The sequence below is a fragment of the Rhizopus delemar genome, genomic scaffold (genome assembly GCF_000149305.1).
Source record: "Rhizopus delemar RA 99-880 supercont3.27 genomic scaffold, whole genome shotgun sequence".
In the NCBI taxonomy this organism is placed as follows: Eukaryota; Fungi; Mucoromycota; class Mucoromycetes; order Mucorales; family Rhizopodaceae; genus Rhizopus; species Rhizopus delemar.
The window spans coordinates 86,594-108,060 of record NW_027137851.1 but is presented as its reverse complement, the minus strand read 5'-3'; the positions used below and the strand labels follow the sequence as shown (position 1 = coordinate 108,060).

The window sequence follows — 21,467 nt, the reverse complement described above, 5'->3', positions numbered from 1 at the left end:
AAAAAATGAGGTGTTTTAAGTATAAAAATATGAACAAAGAAGAATTAACGAGACCGAACAATAGTTCTAAAGTCGAATGCTTTTATTAAAGAAAGATTCCAAGGCTATTTATATTAGTTTGAGCAAGACCTGAGATTAAATGACAAGTGATAGTTACGATCGATATGATTTGACATGTATAAGAAAAATTTTATAAACTGATGTAAATAATCAACTGTTGAGATGAAAGTGAAACTTGGCTGTTCAGGGCAGTTGGTAATTATCAGGATCTATTCTTATTCAGACTCATTTGTAAAGATTTAGCTTAGATTGATAAGACTGTTATCTTATTGACATGTCAAAACATGACATAGAGCTTGTAGAACCATAGTTATTAAGCTAATGTACACCTTGTTGTATATCATTCAATAGCCAAAGTCATGTATAAACAAAAGATGTGACGCAAATTCAGATTAAAACAGCGCCAACGGAGATAGAGGAGCTAAAAAACAAGCGGTGCATTGGGACAATTTTGTGGCACTTTTGAAAAAAAACAAAATGGTTTATTTATCTGATATTAATAGTCAGTCCAGCGTCCTTTGTTCTTGATACATTGTTTTATACGCTTAGGCAGTGTTTCTATGACCTTTTGACACTCTTCTGGCTTCATTAAGTCATACCAAACTTTAGTTACTCGTTCGTATAATTCATTCATGCCTTTTGGTGCTGTTTCATAATCATTTAGCCTTCTCTTTAATAATGACCACATATTTTCAATTGGATTCAAGTCTGGGGACTGTGCAGGCTGTTTAGGAAAGGGGGTTTTAGGTAAAAGTAGTATAACAACGAAGATAAAGAAATACTGTTAGAACTTGGTATCTCTTTATTAAGTTAAGATAACTAAGATTGAATATGATAAATTCTACATGTAAAAAGTGAGAGTATTTATAGACATGACACGGATAAAGAATTAGGACAGATTTATGGTCAATTTGACAGAATAGATGATTACTATTTCTAATTATTAGTTTAACCTGTTCCTAGCTTGTATTGTCAATTGTGCTATTGGGATGGTTTCAGATAACTCTGGACGTAGGACTATTTAGGAGACGGTACGGATGAATATAAAATCCTCTAGTTCCGTGATTGGATATTATGGCTAATAATAATATCTCAGTTAGGATAAAGGTTTACATGACTTAATGATGATCCGGTAAGTAATTGTCATTCCTTATTCAACATGCTCATATCATCAATAAACTATATTACAACCACGCCATACATTTGACTGTGTGAAGTTAATATGAATAAAGCTTAATATAAAAATCTAATCAAAGTCTTTTATTGATCTGTGCTGCGAATAATGTTATAAATGATTCCAAAGTTATGTCAACATACTATTCAGGATCATATCCGATTCCTTTTACTAAAATAAAGTGACTATAATCTTATGTATCCTTAACACACACAACTAGTCAACTCAATTTTTTCGACATCAGGAGAAAATACCACATTGGAGTCTGAGTCTGCGTCAACTGACGCCTTGATAAAAGTTAATAATTTAAATCTTTATTAAATAAAATATATTCTTCTTTTTTATATAAAACTATCACTATTAGATTCATTCTATAAAGTAAACATGAACACTAAATAAGTCATGATCTTTACTATTCATCATTTCTGTAAGTGAATAATAATGGATCAGGTACCTAGTCAACTCTGATCTGACTAGAGGCATTTCATATAAATATATCTTTCCTCTCAATGAAGACGGGACAACTCTCCCAGATCAGTTAAAGAACAATAAGATCTATAAAAACAACAAATTAAAAATTTTCATAATCGATTCAGTGATCATTCTTCAAGCAAACGTGTCAATGATTGGATCTACGCTTATAACTACTCATTTACCCACCAACTGATAGAAGAATATAAATAGTAGACTTTGTAATGTTTTCTTTTTAAAAATTAAGATTGTCTTTAATAAAGTTCAGTCTCAAAAAGTATTCTTTGGTTTATCTTTGTTATTACCTTTACCAGAACATAACAATACTGATCTTATTGTTCTAAATTTGGAAAAGTATGGAGTTGTTCAATCATAGTTTAATCTTTTGTGTATCGTTATTTATTTTAATACAACTGATATCTTATAGAAAATAACTATGTTTACAACAGTGGTGACCACTATCGGAAAAGGCCAAGTGACCTTCTTCAATATCATGACCTGGATTTTGCAATTAAGCATGTTGTATAATGGTAAAAGTAATTGAGAAAAAGGTAGAAACAAAGATCAAGAAACAGTTTGAATACTTTTTGAGATTGATTTTTATTTCAGTTTTAAGTTAAAGTAAAAATTATTCTAATTGAAGGCAGGTATTTATATCTTATTGAGTGAGTGGCTTGATATCTTCTATTGCTATCGTTCTTCTAATCTTCAGGTAATTTAGCAAGTGTTATCTATAATTATGATTATGAAAACTTTTCATTTGTTCTTTTGTATGTCTGTCATAGATTATCTTTTATTCTGGGAATTCCTCACTGATTTGAATAACGTTATTTTACGCGTTATTTCAATTATGTGAAAGATTAGCAATATTTCTGACATTGGATTGGATTTGGTTATTTTATTTGATACTTCTTCTTATCAAAGAACTCTCATGAATACGATACATGTTCTAAAAGAACATGTTTAATTGGCATTGATTGTATGATCTTATTTAAATAAACTTATATTTTATTTTATTTTAATTATGATCTTGTATTAAGACTCGTATTTATTAATGTCAACTACAATCAGTTATTATTCTACAACAATAATCACTTTTTAAAAATTAAGCTTTGTACCCGAATATTTCCATTTCGAAGCTATTTTACAAGAACTTAAAATCTACAAAATACTTTTTTGCATTGTTACTAGATAAAGACACAATAGGCTTTACTTCTTTTTATTTTATTTTTTTGAAAAAAAGAAAGTAAATGAAAGAGGAAATAAAAATTGGATTAGTATGTATAACCATCAGTGAAAAAAAAAAAAAAAGCAGGTGGGGTCTTTGCTTTTTTATACTGTCGTAGAATATTTATCCAACTTAATATCAAGTGGGCGACCGCCATACATATACCCATTGAATCGCTCTATATAAAACGAGGAATTAAATAAAAACATCATCTACATTTTACAGTATATATTTTTACCTATAGCTTTTTGACATGTATCTGCATCTTCAAATCGTACATAGCCTGCACCTTTTGGGTGTCCATTGACTAGTATTATTTCTGATCGAATGACAGGTCCTACATGACGAAATAAATCAATTAGATCTTGCCAAGTAGTTGAAAATGGTAACTAAAAAGCTAGTCAGTGGATATACTATGTATTGCCTTTTGTAGTTACATTGTTGACATAGATTTGATTGTGACCGTGTGTAGGTAAATCAGCCGCAGGTCCACCTATTAAAGTTGGAGCTGGATACATTGGAGGTGGTGGCGGAACAGAGTCAAGATATCTGTGGATAGGTTGATGGTGTGCAGGGGGTTCATTACTTGTTATTGGTGGTGGATGATGATAACTAGAATCGAGTACTGGTGGTGGTGGCTTGATTGTATCTAAAACGACGGTATCTACAGTTGTAGTAGGAGCGGAAGATTCTTTTTCCATATTTCTATATCTTTCCTCCATGACTTCTATTATATTGCCTTGTAATCTATATCCATTTAATTTACCTAATATTTACCGTCAATATCTTCCTTTCTTGCTTTGTCCTCTTTTATTTACTAATTGCACAACGAGCATCAGAAGGATCATCAAAAATAACAATGCCAGTGCCGTTCGATCTTCTTGTCTCTGAATCTGTAAGTATATCTGTATGTAGAACTCTTCCTGCCTTTCTAAATAAATCTTTTAAATCCTGCCAACTCACATTCAAAGGCAACTACTCAAATAAGCAAAGCTTTAATTATATGCATATATGTATGAATATATATACTACATTTTTAACAAAAAGTTTACAATCCTCGGGTGTTTCTTTTGGTACATCTACATCTCTTTCCTATAGCACATATTAACAAAAAATATAATCATTTTTAGTGTATATATGCGTACACTTCTTCCTCCTATTCTATGGTATCGAACATAAACATATCTCCCCATAAACCGAATATCATTCAGCATATGAATAGCTCTTTTTGCATCTTCTGGATATCGATATTCTACAATTCTATTTCACATAAATCAAGTCTTTTTTGAGAATAAAATTCCTCTTTACTTACCCACAGCCTTTTGATCTCCCATTATTGTGCTTCACAATATCTGCGTGAACAACATGTCCCGCGTCTCTCATAAAATCTTTGAGTTGATACCAGCTAGTTTCATAAGGCAAATTGCCAATAAATACTGTACAATCCGGTCTTCCTTCATATCTAGGTGATCTTGAGCGGTATCTTGAAGAGGGTGAACGAGAGGAATAATAATAACTTCGATCTCGGTAGTAATCAGGTGAAGGTGAACGTCTGTAGGAACATCGGCTGTGTGAGCGTGAACGTGAATGTGAATACCAAGAGCGTGGGCTTGAGCTTCTTGTAGAATAAGAATGACCCTCTCTTCTTGGTGAATAACTGCGATCACTCATGGGGAAAAGAAAAAAAAATAATGGAAAAAAAAAATTTCTTGACAAGTCAAATTCAACCCAGTTTGAGGATTATTTTTTTTTTTTTTGAACATATACACAATCTTTTCTTTTTGTTGATGATACAAAAAAATTATAAAACTTTTTTTATTTTGTTGTCAGTGTTTGTGTGTATATGATGTTATATGTATATGTGTTTTGTGTGAGAGTGTATACATTAATTTGCTTCAGCTTCTAAAACAGTACCACGTTTAATCTTTCCCCAACCGATAAGACTATATGAAATATATAAGTATACATTTATCATGACAATTGAATAAATCTTACCGCCAGTGTCTTTCAATCTTTCTAGAAATAGCAACTTTATCACCGATTTCAGTACAAGTAGGACCAGTCAAGACAATCTTTGCAAGATCAGCCTTAACTCCAACTACTTTACCACCTGTAGATACTGAACCGATATTAACCAACAGCAACTCGCCCTTAGTTAACTTTGCAACCTTGGCTTGCTTCTTATCATCTGTCTTTACACCCAATAAACGACGCAACAAGAAGTAAGAGATTTCAAGTTCTGTATAAATAGAAGGCAATGTACCAGGATAACCAAGTACTTGACCAACTAAACGATCACCACGACATAAAGTAGGATCCATTTGGGTACCAACACCAATTAAACCACCGGGTACAGCAAATTCTAATTTGTTGGTTTCTGCAGCTAAAGTCAAGATCTTACTCAAAATAGGACGAGCACGAATGCGTCCTTCTTGATCCTTGATAATCACACCTGGACGAACTTCAATATCATCGCCAATCTTTAAAACACCCTTCAAAATGGAGCCACCAGCAACACCACCTTGAAGATTGTCTACATCAGCACCAGGTTTATTAATATCAAATGAACGAATCACAATTAAACGAGGAACAGCTGAAAAGTCGCGAACAGGAACAGGAATCTTTTTGGTGATGTATTCATTCACTGCATCAATGTTGTATTTAAGTTGAGCAGAAATAGGGACAATAGGTGCTCCATCAGCTACTGTACCCTTGACAAAGGCAAGAATATCTTCGTGTTGTTCAAGTGCAGCTTCTTTCTTTACAAGATCAACCTTATTTTGAAGAATAATGACGTGTTGGAGTTTCATAATTTCAATAGCTGCAAGATGTTCTGAGGTTTGAGGCTGAGGACAAGATTCATTACCGGCGATTAATAATAATGCTGCGTCCATAACAGCTGCACCTGAAAGCATAGTAGTCATCTAATAAATACGTGTTAAATATTAACTTTCATAAAAGTTATTATGTTTTACAAGAATATCGTGACCAGGACAATCTAGAAAAAAAAATACATTATTTCTCCTATCTTTTTACTTCTCTCCTCTTTTAACTCACTTACCAACAAAACTGATATGACGAACGAGCTCCATAGTACCACCACAGCCAGAGCGTTCACATGCAGGGTTAGCTTCCTTTGAAGAGCCATAAGACTTATAACAACCAGGTCTAGGACACTCAGCATTGCTACATTTGAAAATCTTGGCATTGGCATAGCCAAGTTTAATAGTAATATTTCTTTCCATTTCATTCTTGAAACGAACAGTCTAATAATAAGACCTTATAAGTATCATATTTACATACAAATTGATATTTCTTTTGATTTTACTTGAACACCAGAGATGGCTTTGACAACAGTTGATTTGCCGTGAGCTACATGACCGATAGTACCTAAACCGGGTGTAAGAACATGTATTACATAAATACTTTTTTTAAGTTTACCAATGTTGATGGTGGCTTGTTTTGAAATAACTTCAGGTGATAAGGGTGTCAATTTAGTGACATCGACGTTGGCAACTTCAGTCATAATGTATACTTAAAAGGAGAAATGAGACGAAAGAGGAACAAAAAAATTATAAAAAAAAATTAGGTATCTGGGTGATAACCGGTCACATACGCTCTTACTGCGCTTAGGAATATTGACCAATTAAGTGTTTATTTCAAATGATATATCCTTATTCCTTCTTTTTCTATTGTTCGGTATAAATGATTAGAAAATCAAAATAAAGCTATTTAACTTACCTTTTGCTCTTTGCTGATAGTAAATGTCATCTTACTCAAAGCAATACTGATAACGAAAAGGAATAAAAGTGCAGTAGATGCAACAAACGGTTTACGTAAGAGAGCAGCCATAGAATAATCATATTCAATCTAACAAACATTAGGCACTAAGTATCTTTGTTTTCTTGATAATGTTACCTGGATGGGTAATTCATGATTGCGAATCACATTCTTCTTCTCTAATACAACCATAACACGTCCAGTAGAATCAAAATAAGTAAAGTGAGGAACAATATTCTGTAATTCAAGTGAGAAAGGTGAGTGAACCTTTACATTTCTATACACGCAAAATATTAATCAAATTATCACTTCTCACTACAGACTGTACACTTACGATGCGCCTTCAGGCAAAACGACGCGCACAACAGCATTTTCAATCAACATATCATTCACATTCTCTACAAAATTAACATTCAAAATATACTTTCCGCTGCTCTTCGATTTACGAACAAATCCTTCAAGATCTGCATTGTAACCGTGATACCAAGTGTAGTTCCATCCACCAAAGAGAGGATAGCGAGGTGCGATTTCCAAAATGGTACGATCCTTTTCTATACGAAAATGAGAAGTAGATACGTTACCTACTTCATCACGGTAATAGGCATCTTGAGCACTAGCAGGCAACTTGAATACAAGTCCTTTTAATACATTGGTTTGTGAATGAACTTGAGCTGTTAATTGGAATTGAACACGATTAAATTCATTTTCAAGCCTTTTTTATAATATGATTAGCTGTGGACAAAAACACGCATTTTAAGCTTTTACCTGGCACCATCATTACGCAAAGTATAATGTTCTTCCACTGCCAAATTCTTACCCCAGTGAGATACTTCAATATCACGACGTAAATTAGGCACAGTCAATAAAGGTTTACTGTTTTCAAAATGACAAGTGGCCACATCAAATGAATAAGGCTGTACATTTTCATAAGGACCATATATCACCTTATTACCATTCACACTTGATTTTCCCAAAGCCCCAAAATGACTGAGAATTCCTTGAGTTGGGGTACTATTATTTTACTTGTTAATTATCCTACGTCTCCTTTTCTCTTTTATTTCTTACTTGAGGGTTGTCTTGACTTCTTTAGAAAGATAAGGAGATAAAAAGTAAGCGTTGAAAGTAAGTGTGGTATGCTGACGTGCTAATTGAGGAAGTGTTGCAGGTAAAGGTTTAATCACATTGATATAGGCAATTTTGACACCTAAAAGAATATCTTCATTGGGCTGAACAACGTGGTCTTTCAAGTTTATCTTGTAAATATAGACCTCTCTATGAATGTAATAATTAGTTTTATATCTATCTTTTTTTTTTCTTGTTACCTTTCAGCATCTAAACCCTCCAAGCTGACTTCAAGTTCAGTCTTTTCCTTTCTCAAAAAAGCAACGACAGAAGCAGCATTTTTATAAAGTACATTGGGTAGTAAAAAATAGTATTCTGTAGCTGGTGCATTATCAATGTTTTTTGCTCTAATACCAGTGTCTTCAATAGCAATGCCTGATTTAATTTCAAAGGAACGAATGACTTTGCTATTTTCAAACTGTGTAGGAATCGCTACCGCGATACAAGCGCAGCTAAACGCAATCAAGAGATTTAAAATAAAACGGACTGTGGCCATTCTGTGTCCGCAAGCAACGCGTTGTTATTTTATAAAGAAGAAAAAATAGCAAGAAAAAGGCTCTAATAAATAGGTTATATGTGCTGTTCTTTAATACTTAAATTGTGACCCAATCAAAATCAATTACGAAACTCTCGTATCACTTTCCTTGATGAAAGCCAAGACGTATGTGTAAGCTTTTGAGCTCAATTAATATACTTTTTGAATTTGCTTTTGAATGCATTTGACGGCATCTAAAGTATGTCTTCGTATCTTTTTTTAACAGGTTCTTAAACAGAAGAAGTTCAAAAAGATAAGAAGGAGAGAGAGTAAGAGAGAACCTAGACATAATGTTATTCAATCAGCAATAATTTGTATGAAGAGCTGCTTGGATTTCTCTACAAATGGATGAAGGTCTTTCTTCTAACCAACTGTTATCTTTCTCTGCACCCTGCATCAATGTACACTGACAGGCACAAATATCTCCGCATAAGCAGTATCTCTTTTACAGCGAAATATATGCTTCAACTATTGCTAGTACATATTAAAATAAGCTGACAAGAGTAGACCGAGTTATCTTTCCACTATGCAAATTGTAGAACTTCTTTCAGCAAGTATTTTAGCCAATAGAATTAGCTCTTCTTAAACGTCACTTTGTGGGTTTAAATTTTTTCTTTGAAAAAAAAAGTTTCCTTTTCCTTCTTTCTCAAAAAAGTTATTCTATTACACCATGGCTCATAGCAACGTTTGGAACTCTCATCCCAAGACCTTTGGTAAGGGCTCTCGTCAATGGTAAGTAATACTGCTTATGTACACTGTGGTTTTTTTCCCCTTTTCTTTTGTTCAATAGACAGAATGACGTATAAGCCACCCAAACACAACATCCTTTGAACTGTATACAACCTTTAAAATCTCTGTTAAGAAAAGAAGGCGAGGGGAAAAAACGGTTTCAATTTAATTTACAAGAAGCTACAAAAGAAAAAAAGGGGAAGAATCAATTCTTTTGAAGGAAAAAAAGAGCGGGTGTGCAGAAACGGACGTTATTCTGCTTTATTGAACAAAGGAAAAAGAGAATTTTAATTGATAGACGTACTAAAACTAAATCCAATGCATTTAGTCGTGTTTGCGCTCACCGTGCCGGTTTGATCCGCAAGTACAATTTGAATATCTGTCGTCAATGTTTCCGTGAATACGCTAGTGACATTGGTTTCAACAAGGTAAGCATGGCTTTTTTTCTTATGAAAACAAAAGGCTCAAATATGATTTTTCTAGTTCCGTTAAATTGTAAACCTGCCACATCTCTTACTCATATTTTCTTGTTTTGAAAAGACAACAACAAATTGTTAATAAAGAAGAAGAGAAAGAAGCAGAGAAGAGTCATATATTTGAGCCTTCAATATTTACGTTTGTGTATGTCTATGTGAACAAAGAGAGAAAGGATTGCTGTAACTATTTATTACGAGGGTTTATCCTTTGCCCTAATTGTTTTTGCATCAAAAGTACAAGAAGTCTGTGTACAGCGTATGCTTCAATCAAATTTTGGATATCTTATTTAATATATGTTGGTTTGCTGCACTGCAAATAGAATACATCATATCCAATCGAGGAACAGATAATCTTCTTGCTTGAGCTCGTTTTAAGGGAGCACCAAGGATCACTTCAATTTCCATTGGATTACCACGCTCTTTGTCCAGTTGCCTAAAGTAAAATCTAAGTTGGCCTGTTTTATACATTTAGAGATTTACATTGATGGTTTATAATGTTTTGTTGATGCTTGTGTTCTAGCCATAAACGCTTCTATTTGTTCCTTATGATTAAAATCATATCCTTCTGCATTGGCTACTGTAATCACATCATGCATAATAGATTTAACAAGTTCTGAAGCTTCCTTGTTTGCAAGCACTTCGGTGGTAGTCATACCTGTCATTGTGCAAACTGATGAGAAAGAGGCATTCCTATCTATATTCTTAGTGATTGTTGAACGTATTCTTTCTTAATTTTTGTTTACCAGAATAGTTTCTGCCAACGAACCTTTTCAATATCATCAGTTACTTCTACACTAACACCACCCTTTCTCAAATGCTCAATAAATTTCAGTATATCTTTTGATTCAGCCTTGGACTTTGAATATTTGCCTACAAGTAGGCTTTCTTTCCCTTGCATCGTTATTTTGCCCAGTTCATTCTGAGATACACTTATATAAGCGACGATAGAAATGATTGGGTTATCTGGAAATCTATCAAAGATTGGCTTTTCAACATCAAGGCCATTTTGAATCAAAGCAATTATTGTGTTATTGTCTGTTACTACAGGAGCAATAATATCTGCTACGTTATAAGCTTCAGGTATAGCTTTAAGTGTGACAAGTATACAATCAAAATGTTTTGAGGTTACATCATGCACACTCTGAACAACTATAAAAAATGAGTGTTTGATATAGAAAAAAAGGGAGGATTTACCACTGTGAGGATGAAATATTGCGTTTCCAAATTTTCCAGAGGTTATGTCAAATCCTTTTTCTTTGACAGCATTGTAGCTTGACCTACATACAGTTGTAACTTCACACGACTGTGCAAGCCTCCAAGAGTAAATAGCGCCTATAGCACCTGTTCCAACTATGCTTTACTTGTGAGATTCCTTTGTTCATAGACATATACATATTATTTTGAGTACCAGTTAAGACACGAGGAGTGGTAGTCATAAAACGAAAAGAAAAGAAAGAATCGGAGATATACGCTAATCTATTTTCTTTGCATGTTGCACACACAAGTACAATTTTTATTGTGTTGCATTCAAAGAATAGAATCCACTTCTTTTAAAAGTTTATGATAATCAAACTTTTCAGGACAATTATTAAATAATTTCACTAGCTTTAGTTTACGCTGATCATCAGAGGCATAAAATCTTTGTAATGCAAATGCTAAAAACTGGGCATTACCAGTAGATAGCATCCTTTTTGGGTTATCGTTGATGTTGCCCTTCATCAGCACAATACCTTTCTTTTCCAAAAGTTCAGGAAAATGAGTGATTGTTAAAAAGGGTCGTGCTTTCTCTCCTTTTGATTTGTACTCTAAAAGAGATGTGATGTAGCATTGATGCGATTGAAATTGAAGAAAGTAAAATTCCAATCCAGTTTCGCGAGGCATAGGAAGAATAAACTATTTTGAGTGTCTGTAAGCTGCTGTTTAAAGTATAAAAGTATATTGTTTACCAAAGGGTATTTTTTTGATACTTCATACATTTTGCAATATATTCTTTCTGGTATTACTGCAGAAATACCATCTTTATCAGCATGATATTGAGTCCAAATCTTAGCGATAGATTCTGCATCTTCTTTTAAAAGCATATCAAGTTTTACAATTTTATCCAAGGTCTAGAAGAAATTATTCAGAACAGTCCTATTTTTCTTCGCTTGCTATATCTTACAGGCGCGTCTGATTGATATTTAACATTTTGGTTTTGTTGCTCAGGTACACGTTGAAGAATAGGTGTCATATTTGGTTCCAGTTTTTTATGCATTAATAGAGTGTCTTTAAGCTCCTGAATAGTCAAGCCTTTCCTTTTTTTTTTTTTTTTTTTTTAACAAAAGTTAATTACTTTTCAAATATCTTCTTTGTGTATATACTTTTCAGCTGCTTGTTTTAGTTTCGATGCATATTTAGATTCATAGTTGACTTTTACTCTATTTGCTTCAAAAGCAGCTTGTCTAATGCGTTCTGAATTAATGTTTCAAGAAAAGTTAAATGGACATTAAAAAAAGACGCTATGAAAGCATACCCCATTTCTGACCACCAAGAAAAACCGAAGCGGGAGTATTTAGTACCTCGGCATGTCGTGTTTGTATGAAAAAAGTATCTAGTGATTTAAAGTGGTTCAAAAACGTGATAGCTCTTTTCAACATTTAGTGCAACATGTGTGGAAAAAAAAAAAAGGAACAGTGACTTGGTGTTTAACGAAAAAAAGTTGCAATTGTTCTTTTTGGCGTCTGTTTTAGCTAATGAACTTACTATTTTAGAAAGTGTCTAGTTGATAACGTCTCTCCTTTTCTTTTTAATTAATGGTACCATCTAGTGATATTCTTGCTAACTACATTATGTTTTGAGTTATTGTATTCTAAATAAAACGTAACACATGGGATTTTTTATGTTTTTTTTTTATATAAGGAGCTATGAGCTCGGGTTTTTATTAAGTGACAGATAATGATGGCACGTGAAATTGTTTTTGATATGGGTTTTTTAAATTTTGAATTGTTTTTTTCTTGGTTTTGTATTTATAGAGTTAAGCATATACAGTTTAATGGCAGTCAACAAGATGAAAGATCCGATAACTGTAAATGTGGAAGAGGCAGAGGAGAAATCCCACTTGATAATAGCGATTCTTGGAGAGAAACGGACAAGAGTTGATTAACACAGCGTATGGTGACATCCGTAAGGAAAGGACGATGATCAAAAATAAATGCCCAGTGGTTGCGCCATATAGCCAACAAGATGGTACTAATGAAAACAGAGGGAGCATGGACCGTATCAGGGCGACATTTAGGGAAATCTAGGAGGAACAGTGCACGACGTAGCGAATATTTCGAAAACGGCTGTTCAAACTGTGAATCCCAGAGAAGAGACCAAACGGCAAGCTTTTGAGGACAGTCAAAGAGGAAATGGGAAGGTGTTTCTTCCAGGTTCTTGCAAACAGGGCATAGTTTAGATGGCAGGTAAAGGTTCGACCGACAAGGCAGTTTATTATGGATTAACCTGTACCATATGTTGCGACTTTGTGCTCGGAGGGGGAAGCGCCATAGAAGAAGCCATTTTGATGGGGGAAGATCAGGGTAGAGGGTCGAAGAAGACACCGGAGGACTACATAGACGACGGTACCGTTTAGATGTGAGGCGCAGTTGATCACCGGGTTTTGGAGTCAAGGACAAGGCTACCAGGAAAGGAGACATGTCGATATGGGTGTGAGCAACCGGGATGAACGATGAGCTGGGACGCAAGAAAGCCCGGACAAAAAAAGGATAAAGCTTCATATGATCAGATCGGACCCATTTAAGAAAGCGTTTTGTGAGGTATGGGTGTAGAGAGATTTCACGAGCAGATCTAGGTCGTAACCTCCCAGAAATAGGATCAGTCATGTACACACTAGAGCACAATAAACGAGCCATTGAACTTGGTAACGGACAAGAAGATGATGGTACAGAAACATCGCCTAGAGTGAGACAAAGAGCTGTTTGAGGGTTAATTACCACTTTGTCGAAGATATGAGGCAAATTGTCGACCGCACGAAAGAACAGAGAGAAAACGCCATCTAGTGACTGGATTAGCTTTCTAGGGCGTAGTTGTTTAAACACGAAAGCTTGCCGGTAATCAGTTTGAATGGGTTCCCGTGATTCGGTAGGCAGGAGATGGGATAAAAGGAAGTCAGCCAAGAGAGGTAAGACGACGGAAGATTTCAGTGAGTGGTGATTCCAGAAGTCAGAGGTAGGGGAGCAAGGAAAATCATGTAGAAGTGGTAGTAACCATCGAAGCTGTAGTGCACTTTGTTGGAATGGCGGGTTAAGGACACCCAAGCCCCCTTTATTTCGAGGAAAGCACATAGTTTCAAAGCTAATGCGCGGAGTTTGTTTTGCCGAGACAAAGCCAGAAATTTGCGATTGTAGCTTGAGAAAGAACCTTTTTGGCACAGAAAGGATACGCAGAACATGCCACAATTTGGAGAGAATTAGGGAGTTCAGGATTGTCACTCGACCACGAAATGAGAGAGAACGATGAGAGTGTAATTGAAAGCTTGTTTCAAGTCGGGATAAAAGTGAGGTTAAATAAGCATCACGTTGGGCGATTGAAGAGTGTAGCGGGAATCCCAAGTAAATGATGGGTTGACTCGACGAACTGTCATGCCAAGAATGTATTTGTTGTTGCAGAAGAGGAGTTCTCCAAATGCGATGATAGCAAGAGCGAGAACCAGAAAGTGCAAAGGCTTCAGTTTTGTTGAAATTTACCTTCGCATTAGAGGCCTTGGAATACAAATGAATATGGTGTTGTAAAGCTGTGAGATCTTGTGGGCTCTTAAGAAAGCAAACAATGTCGTCCGCGTAGGCTAACAATTTTACTGAGGAGATTGAATGTATGTGTGGGGGAGAACAAACAGACTTTGGAAGTTGAAAGCCGGAGAAATGTGGGTCAGACAAAATACGCCGTAGGAGAGGCTCAAAGGCCAAGTTGAAGAGAATAGGTGAGATAGGATCTCCTTGTCTGAGCCCACGATGCTGGAGGACAGGAGTAGAGAGAAAGCCATTTACGTTGATATGTAAACCGGTATTGAAGAATAGGGTTGACAAGCTCTGAACGATTGATGGGGGGAAGCCAAAGTGATGGAGGACTTTACATAGATAAGAAGGGTGCACTCGATCGTACGCTTTCTCTTGGTCAAGTAATAATCCAACTGAGTCTGAAGATGTGAGCCGTGCATGCTCCATGATCAATTTCATAAGCAACCCATTATCAGCAATGAAACGGCCTCTCAGAAATCCTGCTTGATATGGTGTGACTAATTTCTGAGCACATTTGATAATGCGAGAGTTGAGCAGCCTAGTAAAAACCTTCGCATCGGCATTTATCAGAGAAATTGGGCGCCAGTTTTTGAGATCCTTTAGGTCACCTTTCTTCGGAAGGAGAGAAACTGAGGTGCTGAACCATGAAGATGGGAAAACTCCCTTTGATAATGCATCATTGTATACTTGGAACACAAGGTCTTTGGAGGCAGGATGTATGAAAATGAGGTGAAGTATTTCATAAGGTAACCCATCCAGACCAGGACTGCTACGGCGAGGACAACGGGAGACCCCTTCAATTAAATCATCGTAGGTGAAGCTGTTTGTCAAGAAACGTTGATTTGAATCGGAGAGACGGAGAGAGTCTGGAATGGCCGAAAGCAGATCGTCAATGGCAGTATTATCAATCGGTTCAGGAGAATACAAGTTACTGTAGAATTGGACAGCAGCATCTAACATTTCGTTGGAAGTGGAACATAGTGCTCCAGTAGTTGGATGAATCAACTGTTTCATGATCTGACGGGTCTGGCGTTGTGCGACTGAGCGCTTCAAGTAGCCTGCTGAGATTTCACCTTGTTCCCTCCAACGAATGCCTGCCCTTAGGGCTAACGTCTCCGCATGGTACTGTTGTAGGGATGCAAGCTGACTCTCGACAATTGATAGTTGTGGCGTAAGGGATGACAACAGCTCAGGATTTGAAGCAAGGCGTTTTGTTATCCTAGCCCTTTTGCGGTGTAAAAGGGACTCAGATTTGGTAAGATTAAACGCAGAGCGACGAGAAAATGATTTAGCTACTTGTGCAATGGCTGATTTCACCATATCCCATTTTTCTTGAGGAGTGAGACTTAGGTCAAAGGAAATCATGGTGATAGTGATAGTGCTTGAAACAAGGTTTCGAAAGGCTTCTGAAGAAGCCAATCGTGGGTGGGCCCACCACTGGCCTTTACCAAGAACAGTGGAATGCACAGGAGCCCGAAGAGCAAAATAGGATGTGACTAGGAAGTGATCTGACCAAGATGGTTGAATGAAAGAAACATTTGAGGACATTTTGCAGTCATAGAGGTCTGGAGTGCCAAAGATGTAATCGATACAAGATCTAGACGTACCTCTAGAAAATGTCACTTGAGGAGCACAATCTTTGTCAGAAACACAATCCTGAAAGAGGTGATCGATATATGATAACCAAGAAGGAGGTGCCTGACGGGGAACTGCAGAAGAAATATGGGTTGCATATGTGTAATTGAAATCGCCAAGGACAAGATGCCTGGATGAGACATCTGGTAGCAGTGGTGTTCGATTTTGAGCCAGCGAATCTAGAAAAACGAAGCGATCACGACGTGTTGCGGGAACATAAATCACTGTGACGTATATAGGTTCAAAGGCATCCTGCGTATGTGAGACCAAGGTAGTAATGACTCGACCACAAACACTAAATCTGGTATCCGAAAAGGACAGCAATGGAGAAAGGCAAATTAGACCACAGTGTGGAGTCCATAAACTGTCAGTTGCTTGAAATTGAAGATGGAAGGTGTCTTGCAATGAAATGGTCGACGCATGAGTTTCTTGAAGCGCTAAGATATCAAGAGAACGCGTACGAAGATAACGAATGAAATGGTTTCGAACTGATACATCAGCCGTCTTGGCAAGACTGCGGCAGTTGAGAGTAGCAATTCGAAAGTTAATTGAATTTGTTTGTTGAGGTATATCCGGGGGGTTAAGAGTTTCATGAGAGTTAGAATCCGTACGAGTGTTCAATAAAGATGTCATATTAATAAAGATTATTGAGAAGGTAGAGGGTCTACACCACTATGTAGTGCGACCAGATGGTCAGAGGTAGTCCCTCCCTGTGCATCGATACTCATATCATCCTTATTAGTTAGATCGTTGAAAGTCGTGGGAACAGAAGGGTCAGGATACTCCATCATTTCTGTATCCTCATTGGAAGGCAGAGGATTTCCAGAGAGTTTCGTTTGAAGGGGTACGTAGAAGTCGCAATCACGATGTTGTTTGCGAACATGACCTTCTTTCTTGCAGTGAGGACAGACCTTAACAGATGGAACAACAGGAACTGTATTGTTATTCGTAGAGGCGGGATCTTCAGATGTTCTCATCTTAGTAGTAGCTGAACGAAGAACCCGGGCGTACTTTGACTTCTCACTTCCAAGCTGCTTAAGAACAGTAGGACTACCTGAAGCCTCTTGTACTGTAGCAGGTGTTACATCCAGAGGAGAGGTGGTCTCTACATTAGCCTCATTAGACACGACTAAATTCTTATCAAGAGAAGTAACTGAATCAGGTAAGTTGATAAGAGGTTTCTCAGTAGCCGATACAATAGGTGTTTTACGAGTTTTCTTATTGGGAGCACCCGAGACTCCATATACATTCTTTCTATCACAATATTTAGCGATATGTCCGGATTCGTTACACCAATAGCAGATAGTAGCTTGCTGTCGAACTTGGCAATCTTTCAAAGGATGATCGCCATGGCAGTAGCGACAGTAGGGTTTCATAGATGACCAGGTGGCGTGAACATTGATGGACACATCCTCAAGAAGAGAAACTGGTGTAGCCGAGGTCGAATAAGCAAGAGGTTGATAAACCCAATGCACATTGTGTTGAAGTTCTGGGCGAGGAGTCTCAGCGCGTTGCTGATCGGATTCAGGGAACTTTTCCAAGACAACGTAACCTTTGCCTGAATAAAATCCAGAGGTTCCTCTAACCGTACCACTGTCTATAATATGGCCGAAAGACGATAAGTTACGTTGCATGTCAGAATGAAGTTGAGCAAGTCCTCCATCGCGACGACCATATTGATGAGGAAGACCTGTCAAGGTAACTTTCAATAATTCGGCACTTGGTGAAAGAGACGGAAATGCAAGAAAACGGTCAGTGAAAGAAGGGAGTTGAAGACCCTCCGTACATAATCGCTCATACATTGCCGGGGAAACGGTGAGCTCAGCGTACATACGTTGATATTCTCGACGGATCTGGTCTGCGACTGCCCAAAGATGCTCATTGCCCTGACAGAACGCTGTAAGTTCTGTTAAAAATATCTTCTTATCCTTAACAGTTGTAATGTCCACAAAGATGGAATTAGGGACAGAACCTTTTAGAAAGGGACGACTGGCTTGCGCGTTGAGGTTTGAAGGACTCATTTCTGCGTTAGTATCAGGTTGTCCAATCCCGACACCATGCGATTGGGTAGTGGAGTTATTGGTCGACATTGCAAGAAAACTAGAGGTCTTCTGGTGGCCAGCATGAACAACATTCACCCATGAGAGTTTTTTTGGTTTTGTGTGTAAAATTGCCTTATTAGGAGCTAAAAATTCTTTATCGGAAAGAACCATGATTTTTTATGTTGAATATGTTATCTATTACACATAGCCTAACGTACCCAAATTCAAATTTTTGTGAATTGTGACAGATTTGATCATTTTATTCGAAATACGTTCCTTAGCATTAATTAGCTCGTTTTAGTGGGAGTAAAAATAAGCATTTGAAATTTTACAAGGGTACAGACCTGTTTATTTTCCACCTTGTTCCTTCAAGTTCAACTTATTATAATAATTTGGTTCATATTTAAAAGGTAAATGTGGTTGTACCAAACTTTGTGACAAAGAGGATTTGAGAACGAGAATAGCTGATGCTTATAATAAAGTCCTCACTCATCGCCTTGAAACTTTATTCGACTCTATTAATGTGCTTCAAATACGGTTAAAAAAAACTTGTCTTTACTATGAATAAGCTTTTTAGGTTACATCTTAAGATGAGTCAAATGACAATTATTTAAAAGAAAATTATATTATGTTGGTTGGAATCCGAGAAGAGGAAGTAAACAATACCAAAGATGGTCTATATTCTTAAAGCAAATAAACTGACGAGTTTGAGACGAGAAATGAAAGTAGATCGATTCATTAAGCCTGGATAAGTGGTCATAATTATATCAGGTGAAACAGTCAACAATGAAGAAAACAATTGTCATGATTATCCAAAGCTTTGAAGTAGCAATTAAACAAAGATCGCAAGTAAAGGTAAAGAGGTAGGAATAATTTTTCAATCCTTGAACGCGGAAATCAGAGCCATTTCGTCGTGTGAAATCTATATTAAGAAAGTCGGTGATAATATAGTATTAGACAATATAATAAAACTTAAAATAGCTGAAAGTGGTGATTCTAAATACTGTATTGCCTCGTAAAAATAAAAAGGCTATAAAATTCAACGAGACTTAAAAAAGTTGTATTTTTATTTAACGTTATTGTATCTAGTATTTATAGCCTTTTCATGAAAACTCAACTAAATCCTTTTCAAGATACTTTAATTAATTATACCTGTAGATCTAATATGAATAAGTTTTAATATGAAGATCGGTTCCTGGTTATGCAAGAGGATTGTTTATAATTATTTAAGTAAATCTATTTTTCATTTATGTGTTATTACAGCAGGAGCTATATTAAAAGGACTTGTATTAAGTTAAAGGATTGGAATTAATTATGACCAATGATAGAGAAAAGACTATAATAAATCTTTGTAAAGCATCCACTACTCTGATTTCTTATAAATTGAATATGAATCCTGTTTAAAGTATGTTAGGATACGACAAATACGTTATTACCAAGACACTCATCTTCTAGTATTAACGACCAATTGAGCCTGTAGTGCGAAATGAGTTGGTAAAAACATCAATTCAACGAGGATTTCATGATTTTAGTCAGCAGTAAGGAATCAGAAGAGGTAGGAGAGGATTATAGGAATAGTTCAGAGCCTGAAAATCACAAACCAGGTAAGATAAGGCTGGTAAAAGGGATTGATCCTGGACTGAACATAAAATAATTTTGAGCCGCGATTACTCTGCCTATTAATGCAGAAAAAAATGAAGTTCCACTGTCCTAAATATTGACCTCTTGTCCTTCATCATACGCTATTACGTACTACCTGGGGATAACAATTTAATTACACATATAACTTCCTTTGTAATCACTTTAAATAATTGATCTTTTAACATGTAGCAATAGTTATATTTAAAGAAATATTAAGCATAATGAAATCAATATCAAAAGCATCGAGAGTGTAAAAAGATTAATAGCCACCACAAATTTATATTGGTTTCTAAAATAAGTTTAATTCTATGATTGAAGAGTGTAAAAGATATTGTCCATATTTAGAAAAATAAAAGATGTATGACATAGTTTTAGCCTGCATTGTTCTACTGAATAATAAGCTATATGAATAGGGCGTTTAGCCACTGCTGCAATCAATGGATGTACAATTTTCAAGCATGTATTAGAGTGCCTTGCTCATTTATTTCAGAGATGTCCATTTAAAAAAATATTGTCATAAAGTCATAGCTGCATGAATGTTTACAAAGCGCGATCAAGAGATCATATGTGGTGATCACAAGTAAAGATACCAATAATGACAATTGAAAATCAACAACTATGTCAAAACATCCAAAAAAAGCCTCGAAATCAAAGATTTATAAGCATTTTTATTGATTTATAAAGAAAAAAAATTATTCGTTAACAATGAAACTCTACATTAAGTATCTTAGCTAAAAGAAAGAAAAAACTGAACGCGATAGTATAAATCCATGAAAGTAATACAATGAATGAATTGAATAAAGTTGAGTTATTTTCAAAAGTCATTTACGTAAACTTATCTATTAATTGCACAATAGGATCGATTTTATGTGTTTCTTTAGCTTTTCTGGATACTTGAATATCTGTTCCTTTAATTGCAAAGCTAAAAACCAACCAGGTTTCTAACATAAATTGCGAGTTATATCATTTCTTAACGGGCTTCTTTTCCAATTCACCTTACCAATATTTTTTTTTGATACTTTTTCAACTAGCATTTTTATTTTTTTCTCAAATTATTCACTGTCAACACCAAAAACAGATACTTAAGCATCTTAATACTGAAATGCTCCTTTTAAAGCCTTTGATATAAAAGGATCGGTTTCTTTCTCTCTATTCATCACATTGTTGCCTTAAACTTTTCACAATATTAATAGTTTAATTTTCAGACTAAATAGGTAGATGTGAAAGTGGAAAAAAAAAAGAATGAAATTTAGAAGCCGCAAACATATATAGCAAATCCGCAAATTGACACAGTGAACATCGTAATACAAAACATTTTTTTACATCAAGTTGCTCATAATTAGTGTACAAGAATGATTTTTTTTATTATTATTAATCAAGTTCCCAAGTGATTGAGCCAACGCCTTTGTTCATATCGCCCACCACTTTTTTGAAAAGTGAAGGTGTCAAGTCAAGGTCACCTTTGCTACATTCTGGACAGGCGTCCATTATTTTAGCAGTGGCAGTGCCAGCAGGGCCCGTAATCTTAATCGTCTTTCCACACCATTTAGAGTTTGAGTTAAGGTCACCATATTGAGGATGGTTAAGTGCTACATAGGGAGAATCATTATCGATTTGTACACCATGACAGGCACCTTCAGAACCACCTTCAGTGGCTGGTTTATACCAAGTAGCAGTACCCTTGTAAGAATCTCCTCGCTTTAATAGATCATATGTAGGAGCAGCTGAGATAAGAGAAGAAAAAGCAAGAACAATAAAGGAAGGGATGAGGAAAGTTTGCATTTTATATTTTGAAA

At 35.8% G+C, this 21,467-nt stretch overlaps 11 protein-coding genes across 11 annotated transcripts; 2 read left to right on the top strand and 9 right to left on the bottom strand.

The window, feature by feature from the left end:
• Positions 1-447: 447 nt before the first annotated feature.
• On the bottom strand, positions 448-748 carry RO3G_17199 (uncharacterized protein; the record flags this gene model as incomplete). Its single annotated transcript, XM_067671783.1, has 2 exons — positions 448-519; positions 674-748. 2 exons carry the CDS (start codon positions 746-748, stop codon positions 448-450), a joined length of 147 nt encoding a protein of 48 aa, XP_067527724.1.
• A 1,393-nt stretch (positions 749-2,141) lies between these two features.
• On the top strand, positions 2,142-2,561 carry RO3G_17198 (uncharacterized protein; the record flags this gene model as incomplete). The annotated part of the gene is made up of 2 exons (XM_067671782.1): positions 2,142-2,235; positions 2,491-2,561. 2 exons carry the CDS (start codon positions 2,142-2,144, stop codon positions 2,559-2,561), a joined length of 165 nt encoding a protein of 54 aa, XP_067527723.1.
• A 785-nt stretch (positions 2,562-3,346) lies between these two features.
• Positions 3,347-3,634, bottom strand: RO3G_17197 (uncharacterized protein; the record flags this gene model as incomplete). Its single annotated transcript, XM_067671781.1, has 1 exon — positions 3,347-3,634. The coding sequence occupies one exon, from the start codon at positions 3,632-3,634 to the stop codon at positions 3,347-3,349; it is 288 nt and encodes a 95-aa protein (XP_067527722.1).
• A 1,184-nt stretch (positions 3,635-4,818) lies between these two features.
• RO3G_17196 (eukaryotic translation initiation factor 2 subunit gamma) lies at positions 4,819-6,459 on the bottom strand (the record flags this gene model as incomplete). The annotated part of the gene is made up of 6 exons (XM_067671780.1): positions 4,819-4,876; positions 4,929-5,857; positions 5,909-5,931; positions 5,995-6,199; positions 6,262-6,323; positions 6,375-6,459. The coding sequence occupies 6 exons, from the start codon at positions 6,457-6,459 to the stop codon at positions 4,819-4,821; spliced, it is 1,362 nt and encodes a 453-aa protein (XP_067527721.1).
• A 344-nt stretch (positions 6,460-6,803) lies between these two features.
• RO3G_17195 (uncharacterized protein) lies at positions 6,804-8,331 on the bottom strand (the record flags this gene model as incomplete). Its single annotated transcript, XM_067671779.1, has 5 exons — positions 6,804-6,990; positions 7,048-7,425; positions 7,479-7,724; positions 7,779-7,985; positions 8,036-8,331. 5 exons carry the CDS (start codon positions 8,329-8,331, stop codon positions 6,804-6,806), a joined length of 1,314 nt encoding a protein of 437 aa, XP_067527720.1.
• A 709-nt stretch (positions 8,332-9,040) lies between these two features.
• On the top strand, positions 9,041-9,591 carry RO3G_17194 (40S ribosomal protein uS14; the record flags this gene model as incomplete). The annotated part of the gene is made up of 3 exons (XM_067671778.1): positions 9,041-9,102; positions 9,428-9,527; positions 9,583-9,591. 3 exons carry the CDS (start codon positions 9,041-9,043, stop codon positions 9,589-9,591), a joined length of 171 nt encoding a protein of 56 aa, XP_067527719.1.
• A 251-nt stretch (positions 9,592-9,842) lies between these two features.
• RO3G_17193 (uncharacterized protein) lies at positions 9,843-11,805 on the bottom strand (the record flags this gene model as incomplete). The annotated part of the gene is made up of 8 exons (XM_067671777.1): positions 9,843-10,008; positions 10,056-10,265; positions 10,319-10,724; positions 10,770-10,852; positions 10,968-11,046; positions 11,192-11,468; positions 11,579-11,683; positions 11,737-11,805. 8 exons carry the CDS (start codon positions 11,803-11,805, stop codon positions 9,843-9,845), a joined length of 1,395 nt encoding a protein of 464 aa, XP_067527718.1.
• An 808-nt stretch (positions 11,806-12,613) lies between these two features.
• Positions 12,614-13,468, bottom strand: RO3G_17192 (uncharacterized protein; the record flags this gene model as incomplete). The annotated part of the gene is made up of 1 exon (XM_067671776.1): positions 12,614-13,468. The coding sequence occupies one exon, from the start codon at positions 13,466-13,468 to the stop codon at positions 12,614-12,616; it is 855 nt and encodes a 284-aa protein (XP_067527717.1).
• A 650-nt stretch (positions 13,469-14,118) lies between these two features.
• Positions 14,119-15,901, bottom strand: RO3G_17191 (uncharacterized protein; the record flags this gene model as incomplete). Its single annotated transcript, XM_067671775.1, has 2 exons — positions 14,119-14,280; positions 14,414-15,901. 2 exons carry the CDS (start codon positions 15,899-15,901, stop codon positions 14,119-14,121), a joined length of 1,650 nt encoding a protein of 549 aa, XP_067527716.1.
• Positions 15,902-16,632: 731 nt separating this feature from the next.
• On the bottom strand, positions 16,633-18,201 carry RO3G_17190 (uncharacterized protein; the record flags this gene model as incomplete). Its single annotated transcript, XM_067671774.1, has 1 exon — positions 16,633-18,201. The coding sequence occupies one exon, from the start codon at positions 18,199-18,201 to the stop codon at positions 16,633-16,635; it is 1,569 nt and encodes a 522-aa protein (XP_067527715.1).
• A 2,841-nt stretch (positions 18,202-21,042) lies between these two features.
• Positions 21,043-21,453, bottom strand: RO3G_17189 (uncharacterized protein; the record flags this gene model as incomplete). The annotated part of the gene is made up of 1 exon (XM_067671773.1): positions 21,043-21,453. The coding sequence occupies one exon, from the start codon at positions 21,451-21,453 to the stop codon at positions 21,043-21,045; it is 411 nt and encodes a 136-aa protein (XP_067527714.1).
• Between the last annotated feature and the right edge of the window lie 14 nt (positions 21,454-21,467).